Here is a 9520-nt window from a genome sequence, read left to right as displayed (position 1 = left end):
TACTCACCATCTAGGTTACTAGATATGAACGTAGCTATACACAAACAGTGCCTTCTTGTCAAATAATCCAAACTGTGGATTAGCAGCTTCTTAAAATACAAGTTTCTGTTTTGTATCATTTCGGTTTGTTTTCTTTCACTTAAGATGAAAAGAGTTCCTCTTCAGCTTCTTCTTTTGTGAACACACATCAATCAGGTACAAAGCAGGAAAAAACATCAAGCCAAATGTACCCATCTAAAAAGAAGCCATGGCCAAGCATTTCTATCTTACAAAACATGGCACAAAGTCAGTCACTCATTATCCCTCTATTAACCTTTCCACCAAGCGCTTCTCTAATTATTTCAAAATTTTTATGACTAATGGCCTTCCTTTCCTTCTATTCCATTAATTTCAACCGATGGTTATTAGCTTAAAAAAATACAGATGTCTAGGCCTTAACCCAGGCTTTCACAAACTTGAAACTTAGAGTGAAGGTTGGATATTCATACATTTTTTAAATAGTTGCTGGGGATTCTGAAGTGATCTCTTGGGTAAAATTCCCTTCCTAATTCATTTAGTTTCCTAAACCATTCAGCACTCACCTCCAATCGGGTTGATCTTAGTTCCTCGTCTCCAATTTACCCTCTACCCAAGGATGCAGATACTACTTCAATAAGAATTTTCAAATGTGAGGGAGGGTTTAAGTGAGGATGTTTGTGATTAACCAAAGAAACTGAATATTTTTTTAAATTAAAAACAAAACAAAACAGGGATGCTTTTTCTTTTACAAATTAACTTTAATTGATAATTCAACTTCAGAAATAAAAATAACTTCTGAAATGAGAGTATAAACATGTTTATTAAGTGTTCAGAGTTTCTTCATTTATTAGCAGAGAGTATTGATCCATTCTCTTGACTGAATATTGTAAAGAAATTAAAACTATAGGTAGATAAGTCACCTACACTCATCTAAAACACCAGAAATCCCTCAAAGCCTCAAAGTTAGAACAACTTCCTGGATTTTCCTTACTGTTTATGGCTGGAATATAGCACCTGCTTGAAATAAAATAAAGAGTCAGAATTCATCTAAACACCACCCAAAAATGTTTTGACATTAAACTCAAGGACTCAGTATTTCAGGAATATGCAAACAACTAGCTACTTAATAAAATGAAGCAAGTTAAACGAAATGTATAAGGTTGAAAGTTCTAAATGGATCAATGTAGTGAAAGTATTGTTGCCAGACAGCTATGAATGGAAAATATCACATTTCCAGCTGTTGGTAGAAACCTATAAAAATCTGAGGAAATAGACAGTAGGAAATAAGCACATACTGCTTTTTCTAGTAACACTTTAATTGCTGTTTGCAACTGTTTTTGTTTGTTTATAAATCATTTGCTGATCATTAAGGACTCAGATATAAAAAGAATTCCTGCTTTATTCTCTACAAGCTGTCAACATGATGGGAAAATGGAAGGGGGAGTTATAGCATCCCACAGCACAAGCAGAAAAAATGAATGAACACTGAAGCGAGGAAGCCGATTTAGGAGTACTTCTGGTGTCCTTAGTAATGGGGCTTCAGGTACAGACAGAGCTAGACTCAGAACTTAAGATGCCGTGGTCACACGCCAAATGTTAGCAAAGACACCTAGTACATTTTACTGGACAAAATGAATTCACCCAAAGATAAGTAACAGTTCTGCAATGAAAGAACTTACCTCTACTGTTGTTGAGAATTAGTCCTTTCCTACATACTCCTTACTGTGTTTAAACTAAAGGCATAGAGGAGTTCTGCCTGGAGAACTATAAGGGTTCTGGTTCTGACTTGTCTCCTCTTATGAACTACTATGACAGACACCTGTTTATTTAAAAACAGAGCATTTACTGTCAACTCTGGAGAACCTATACTGACAAATTCTAGAAAAAGCACAGAAGCTTGAATCAATAAATAATCCTCAAGATCTCATTTTATCTAGTGATTTCATCATCTGCTCTGCTATTAAATTGATTTCCCTATTTCCTGAGGTCCCTACTATGGAGGATAAATAAGGCATTAAAACCCACTAGTTGGACTACATAATCCTAAGTAATACAGAGCTGATTATAATCTCTATTGAAAAATTTGAAGTAGATACTTTTCTTTCAGGTAGTCTGTTTCTATTCCCTGGAAGTTGCACCCACAATATTAACTTCAACTAAAGAAATGATGGTAACATTTATATTTAAATATAGCTAATCTTTGGCTAAGCAAGAAAGTAAAATACTAAGATCCCAAATATATTCCCTAAGGATAATCACATATGCACATCAGATATGAAGAATATTTTTAAAAGTATCAAACATTTGCCAAGTTTGCAGGTTTTTTCCTGGATCTTGAAATCTTGAAACCTGGGTATTTGGGACTTTTCCATTTTTTACTTTTCTTTTTTCCCTAGAACCTCCAATTTCATGCTAGCCAAGTAATTTCCTTTGTTTTCTCAAAGAAACAAACCACCTGACATTTCATCACATTTAGCTAAAAATTCAGAAATAAAGAAACCTATGTATGAAGCACACTGTCATATAATGTAGAACTTAATTTCAGCCAGGTTACATTGCTGGCAATTACTGAACTGCAACATTGTTTTCCTCTCGTAACTTAATAAAGCTTGTCAAAGTTTCCAAAAAACAAACTGTGACTTCAGCTTTTATTGCGTTCTGATGGAAGCAATGATTACAGAACCTCGGCATCACAGATCACTTTCCCCGTAGAGCGCGGAGGAAAATGCCGTGTAATCCAGGGCCCCGGGCACACTGCCTGGGCCAGAGTAGGCAGGCATCCTCTTGATGCAATACTGAGCCTGATCTGGGGGCAGCTCTCGGCGCAGCTCATCCGCCAGGATATATGGCTGAAAAAATATACAAGTGTTTGCAAAATCAATCATAGAAAACAATGGAACAAATGGTTTTAGTACTTACACATGCTTACATTTAATTTTTAAAATGATAAAAAGCAGAGAGTCTAATGTGCATACTACCCGAAAACCCACAAATGTCTGAGGTTTACTTCTAAGAGCATATCTGCAAGGAGATTGCCTTTTAGCCAGCCAGTAATTGAATATGCTTCACTAAGGCCATAGGAACAATATTATTGATATTTTTCAAATGGAGACATAAGTCAAGTGATAAATACAAGGATCTAAGTTTCACACCAGAAAGGTAAAGGGATAATTGGTTTATGTCATACATTCATGGGAACATAGGGACATGTAACTTAATATAATCAACAAGTTTTTTTTTTTTTTTTAATGTATGCCATAGGTGCTTTTAGAAAATGGAGTCATTTTTATACTCAGTTTCTTAAAAAACTAGAAACATATATCAATAGAGAAAACTAAAATAAAACTGATATTTCACAATGGAGTTTTTTTCTTTTTAATGTCAAATATCCAGGAAGAAATAGGATAATTCTGATAAAACAAACCAGTGGGTAAGAGTCAAAATAAACAGCAAATATCCTGGCATTTATAGTAGGGTTTTTTGGGGGGATTAGATGAGTCATGGCTTATAACCTACATCAGATGAGGTCTCTCCCCTTCACCCCCCAACCCCATGATAAAGGATAGGATTCCTTTTAAAACAAACTTCAAATTATTTTTAAGATAGTTTATCCTGTGTGATGTTTTAGGTAATAAAATGGCCAGGCTGATGTGTTCAAACACAGGGTAAAAGAATCATATCCCAAATCAAATTTATAAATATGTATATATGTATAGTGCACATATATATGTGCATGTTTACATATGTATACACACATATGCATAAGGTACACATATATACATATGTATAATGTTGAGATGTTTCTATCATTTTGCAAATGACACTCAAAAATACTGAACTTGCAATCTATACTCTATGTCATGAAAAACTTGCCAATTTTTTAAAACTGACTGAATGGCTCTATTTAACTTTGCTCAGTGGCTGGACATGGACCCTTAAGAGATCAGAGAGGTTCTCAGACTCCTAACATCTGAATTGCATGGTATCTTCTTCCTGAGTCATATCTACCAATGCAGAATGTAAAATGGGTTTGAACCAGAAACCCCCCCCCAAAAAAAAAATTCTACAAAATTCACATTCTTGGCTCCCTATATAAAACTCAACTGTGAGACCCAAGCACAAACTCAAGGAACAGAATGTCTGTGTCTTCTCAGTCCTGGGCACACCATGGTCATGGTCATGTGCTACTTTCTCAATTCAGGGCTGATGTAGTACTTTGATGCACTAGCATCAAATTGGTTTTCACTTGATGCTGTTGCCTTTTTGTCTATTAGAATAACGGAGTGGACTATTGCAAACACAGAAGACAATGTGTCAATGCAGACCTTATCGGAAGCCAGGATTCGGAAAGAGGCGATGACCTGCTCTGCAGTGTCGGTGTCAGCTGTCTCTCTAGTCATGAAGTCAATGAAGGACTGGAAGGTGACCGTGCCCTGGCCATTGGGATCCACCAGGGTCATAATGCGGGCAAATTCAGCTTCACCCTGAGGCAAGGATGCAAAGAAACCTTTACTTCAGCAGTATGCAACTCTCAAAAGCTGTTCTTAATCTCCTTTAACCTACTGGTGTTCAAGTTCTTTTCTTTTGTTTGAAAATTTAAATATTCCCTGCATTTCCCTTCAATCTCTGGAATAGATTCCCTTGACTGAGGACTTTAAGTTTATTGAAGCATCATGTCAGGGGCTCCTCAATATCAGAATGCCTTCCTCCATATGACCCATGTTGCTTACATCTTAACAAAATTATGGAGGATTAATTCAGAGAAAGACAGAGTTGTCTCACTTGGGATCATTTTCAGTTGGGTCACTTTTCAGACTACAAGAGTAATATTGCTAAATAGAAGGGAGTTCAAAAGATGGCTTTCATGATTTTTATTTTAGAAATCTAAGCAAAATCAAAGTAACTAGTGTTCAAAATACACAGTAAGAAGGTGAGAGCAAAACGAGGGAGTGTTCGCACTATCATAGTCCAGAGGGAAATAAAAGGTTTTCTTAGTTATTTATTACAAAAAAGCTTCTTGCCTCCTAAAATATTAGAGGGGAAAACACTTAAGAATCATCGGAATACCAAAATGCATTAAGGTATATATACATGCAGTTTAAGTGGGTGAAGTGCGTACTATCTTATGTGAATAGTATCTCAATAAAACTATCACAAAATCATCAGGAAAGTTTATGCTCCTTCACTGGAAAAAAAAAATCTGGCCAGTTACTGAATAAAAATCTATGTTCTGGCTCTGTGAAGTTCTTTTTACATAGTAGTAGGCAGCCGTTCAAAAATATCCTATACAATAAAAAGGAACCAATCCCGGGCCTCCCCTGGTGGCACAGTGGTTGAGCGCTGGCTTGCGAAGCTGCCCAAAGCCTCTGCAGTGCCATATGGCGTGCAGACCTCTGCACCATGCCCGCTGCTCCCCTCAGCAGTGTACTACATCAGTCTGCCTGTTCTGTTCCCCGCTCTGGCTCTGGTGAATTATCTCACCCTCCCGTGCTTCTGACTATACCCAGTGCTTGTATAAATAAATAAATAAATCTTTAAAAAAAAAAAAAGAAAGAAAGAAAGAAAGAAAAGGAACCAATCCCAAATGTGTCTTCTCCTATCATATATATCTGAGGTCACTCAAATACCAATCTTAGTAAAATTCTAACTTGTCTTACCAAATCATAACCCATGGAAATCAAGCAGGCTCTGAAATCCTCATGATCCATCAGGCCATTCTTCCTCTGCCAACAGATAAAACAGAAGCTGAGAATCAGGCAAGATGAGCAACTCTATGTGACCAAGTGACCAAATCCAGTAAGAGAAGGGTCACCAGGAGCTTTTTGAAGGAGACTATAAAGGTCACCATTTTTTATAGAACAAAGTCAACCCAGGGATGCTATGCAATAATTTCTTAGAAAAGCAGCAGGGGAAAAGGAGGGTAAGTACCAGACAAAAAAGGAAAGGAGACTGCACATTCAAGAAGGTAGCAGCAGGACTACCTAGTGGCACAGAAAATGATCTAGTCAGGAGCTAACAATGCCTGCCACTGATGACAGATGTATTGTCAAGTGTTCTGAGAAATCATCATGATTGCAGGTAGTCCTCACCTGTAAAATTCCCCCCAAAGAAGTCAGGATTCCTAGAACTCAAACAACTGGAGGATGACTTTGTAACCACTCACAGGCCCTCAGGCCAGCGTGGAGTGGCTCTTCCATGCAGCAATCTCAGCCTCCCCCGGGGTCTACCCAGGGCAGTGTCAAGGCCTGAGTAGATGATCTTCCACTGCTAAGGCAGGTCAGAGACCTAAATTTGATTGAAACTGAGAATACACAAAGCCCTAGATGTGACAGGAAGTACAGGGCTGGACTGAAGCTTTTTTGAGGGTTTTGAGAGAACAGCTAAGGTTCAAACATCAATATAAATTTATAGATAGGACACTTTTATTACTGGCCAAGCCAATAATTAAAAAAGTTGTTCTGTGGTGATTTCACTTGCTCCTAAATGGCCAATCCCAAAAACTAATGTCAAAAGTTTTATTTCCTATGATTAGAAACTTTATGTGTCTGTTCTCAAGCGGTGTCCTCAGTCACTGCCCTCTTAGCAACAGTCTCCAAAACTTCCCGCTTCACTGACACTTGATTCTCCCAACTTCCTCTAGAGTCCCCTCTCTGGCTCTTCCAAGTTCCTTAAATGTAGTTAATTCCCTAAGATCTGTGTCTCTTCTTATTCTCCAGACAATCTCTTGTCAGAAATGACCGCTCGGCCTCCCTGGTGGCCTGGGGGTTGAGTCTCAGTGCTATCACCGCTGCAGCCTGAGTTCAAACCCTCACCCGGGAGCTAACCCACATGGTGCAGCAGACCTCTCCTGCCTCACCAGCTGGTGAATCCTCTCACCCCCACACCTCTGGCTTACACCCCAGTTATTCTATACATACACACACACAAATAAGGACAGGGTATTAAAAAAAAAAAAACAAAAAACCCAGGGCCTCCCCTGGTGGCGCAGGAAGTTGAGCGCAGTGCTGTGAAGCTGTCTGCAGCCTCTGCAGCGCCGGTTTGATCCTGGCCCACCGGCGAGGTTCCCACATGGCACGGCAGACCTCTCCTATCTCGCCTGCTGCTCCCCTCAGCAGTGTATTTTGTCAATCTGCCTGTTCTGTTCCCCGCTCTGTCTCTGGTGAATCCTCTCACCCTCCCGTGCATCTGGCCTGTACCCCAGTTCTTGTATAAATGAATAAATAAATCTTTAAAAAAAAAAAACCCACAAAAGAGATGACCTTTAGGTGGTTACTCCCACGGGTTTCAGGCTCATTCCAATTCAACAGCACCCTTTTTCTCTATTTGTTCTCCAGGCTTGGAATTTCTATATCATTTTGTATATTTCTCTCTCTCCCCAACCCCAGCCTTCAAATTTTTTATGAAATTCTATCAGACTTCTGTCTCAAACTCAGCTCTGTGCTTTGAGCAAATGCCCACCATTCCTGTCCCTCAGTGCAGAAGTTCATATCCTCTTTCCCTACTGCTCCAAGCACTTGGAGAATGTCCTTTATGACCTTCTGCTCACTTTCTCTCCCCTCCTCCCTTCCTCCAGTCCATCTTATTCTCCAAGCACATTTTCCCAAAGCATAGCTCTGATCATGTTATACCTATGCTCTAAAACCCTCAGTAAAAAAATCCTAGGTCACATCCTCTGTGCTCCCCACCATTCCCAGCTTTACTATTTGATGAGATGATGAAGTGAAGTGAATCCATAGCTCTAACATCTCTCCCCACTACTTTGAGCACCCTTTACCCTCTTCTTTTTACTCCCCCCAACTCCAAGACATACAATCCTTAATATATAACATACTTTTAAATATGGCAGATTATGTGTTGTCCTCCTTTAGACTTTTGTTACAAAAGATAGTCTCAGTATCTTAGATTCAAATAAATGTCTTTTTTCCCCTATTAGGAGTCCCCAAATAAATGAATAAGAGACGTCTTCCAACAAGTCCAGATAGATTTGTGCAGGGACAAGGACCAATTACTTCCCTTTACGGGAGAGAAATGATGCAAACTTCAATGAATGAAGTAGGGTCAGTATTTTGGCATGTTCTGTACAACAAAGCCATGTTGAAAATATACTAGCAGAATATCCACCTCTGTATGTAACTCACCCTTTATGCTTCAGCTCTCTGATCAGATATCTACTGTGTGCAATCCGTAAAAAGCCTAAATCTGGCTGACCTAGCTCAGAGGTGTTTTAAGAGCCATTTATTGGTATCTGTAAGTCATGCACGGTCCTGTACAAATTAATGCATGGTCCCATTTTAGGAATATTTAACAACATGGCCTTAAAAGTCTCTTTTAGTCATAGGATAAGCAAATTAGGAATTTTCTTATAAACAATTGGCTTTGGGCCTCCCGAGTGGCCCAGCAGTTGAGCGCTGGGCTGCGAAGCTGCCCGCAGCTTCTGCAGCGCCGGTTCGATCTCCGGCCACCAGGCGAGGGTCCCACATGGCGCGCAGACCTCTCCTGCGGCACCCGCTGCTCCCCTCAACAGTGTACTTTGGTCCTTCTGCCTGTTCTGCTCCCTGCTCTGGCTCTGGTGAATTCTCTCACCCTCCCGCACTTCTGACTGTACCCAGTGTTTATATAAATAAATAGATAAAAAATCTAAAAAAAAAAAAAAAAAGAAGTTTAAAAAAATTGGCTTTACTTGATAGTATTCAAATCAAAATACTAGATAATGCTCTAAAAGGAGTGTTTAACTTATTCCATGCCTTTACCATGTAGCTGATCACCATTTTGTTGGTGCATTTTTCCTTAAAACATCTCATTTTGTTAATTAAGTTTTTATGTCTAAAGTGTGAGTTAATTTCAATTGTGTTTTACCTAAATAGCTTGGAAAATGACATCAGGGATTTGTAGTTATGTCTTTAGAAAATGACCTACATCCAATAACCATCTTTTGTTAAGGATACGCCCTCATTCAGCATTGGTCTTGCCATCAACTTGCCATCAAAGGCACTCACTCAGTGGCCTGCACACCACAGCATGCAGGCCAGATCTACAGAGTCACACTTCATTTGGTGGCTACTGCCTTTGACAAAATATAGTCCTCCCATTTCCGCTACCTTTGCAGGGCATTAAGACTCAAACTCATAGCATGAAAAGTATTTCAAATACACTTTTAAATGCCCCCAGACTGCCTTTTACATGATGAGAAGGAAGTACCCTGTCAAAGTGGTTGAAGGAGGCCCTGAACTCGTTCATCTGCTCCTGGGTGATGCCCTTTGCATCTCGCGTCAGGATCTGCGTCTCCACTTCATTGATGGTTCTGGCGATGGTTGTCAGCAGCAGCTCCCATCCAACACGAATGTGCTGCCGAGGGAAAAAGGAAACCATCAGCTCCAAGCTGTGCTGCAAGTCAGTCTTGTGTTCTCATTTTCCTAACAGGAGAGGTGACCCACGGGAGCTAAGTAGAGCCTACTTTAGACTTCCCTTGCTTCTTTTGTTCTACTTTTTCATTTCTGGCAAG

At 39.5% G+C, this 9520-nt stretch overlaps 1 protein-coding gene across 2 annotated transcripts in view; it reads right to left on the bottom strand.

The window, feature by feature from the left end:
* Positions 1–2691: 2691 nt before the first annotated feature.
* The window catches only part of ACTN2 (actinin alpha 2), a gene marked incomplete at its 5' end in the record, with an annotated part of 72063 nt that continues 65234 nt past the window's right edge, over positions 2692–9520 (bottom strand). For both annotated transcript variants that reach the window (XM_084253110.1, XM_084253109.1), the window contains 4 exons: positions 2692–2867; positions 4344–4502; positions 5676–5741; positions 9217–9363. In XM_084253110.1, coding sequence (XP_084109236.1) covers positions 2709–2867; positions 4344–4502; positions 5676–5741; positions 9217–9363 — 531 coding nt within the window. In that variant the 3' untranslated portion in view covers positions 2692–2708. The remainder of the gene's footprint in view (positions 2868–4343; positions 4503–5675; positions 5742–9216; positions 9364–9520) is intronic.

The sequence above is a fragment of the Talpa europaea genome, assembly GCF_964194135.1.
Source record: "Talpa europaea genome assembly, chromosome: 14".
NCBI lineage: Eukaryota > Metazoa > Chordata > Mammalia > Eulipotyphla > Talpidae > Talpa > Talpa europaea.
This window is presented reverse-complemented; position numbering and strand designations above follow the sequence as displayed.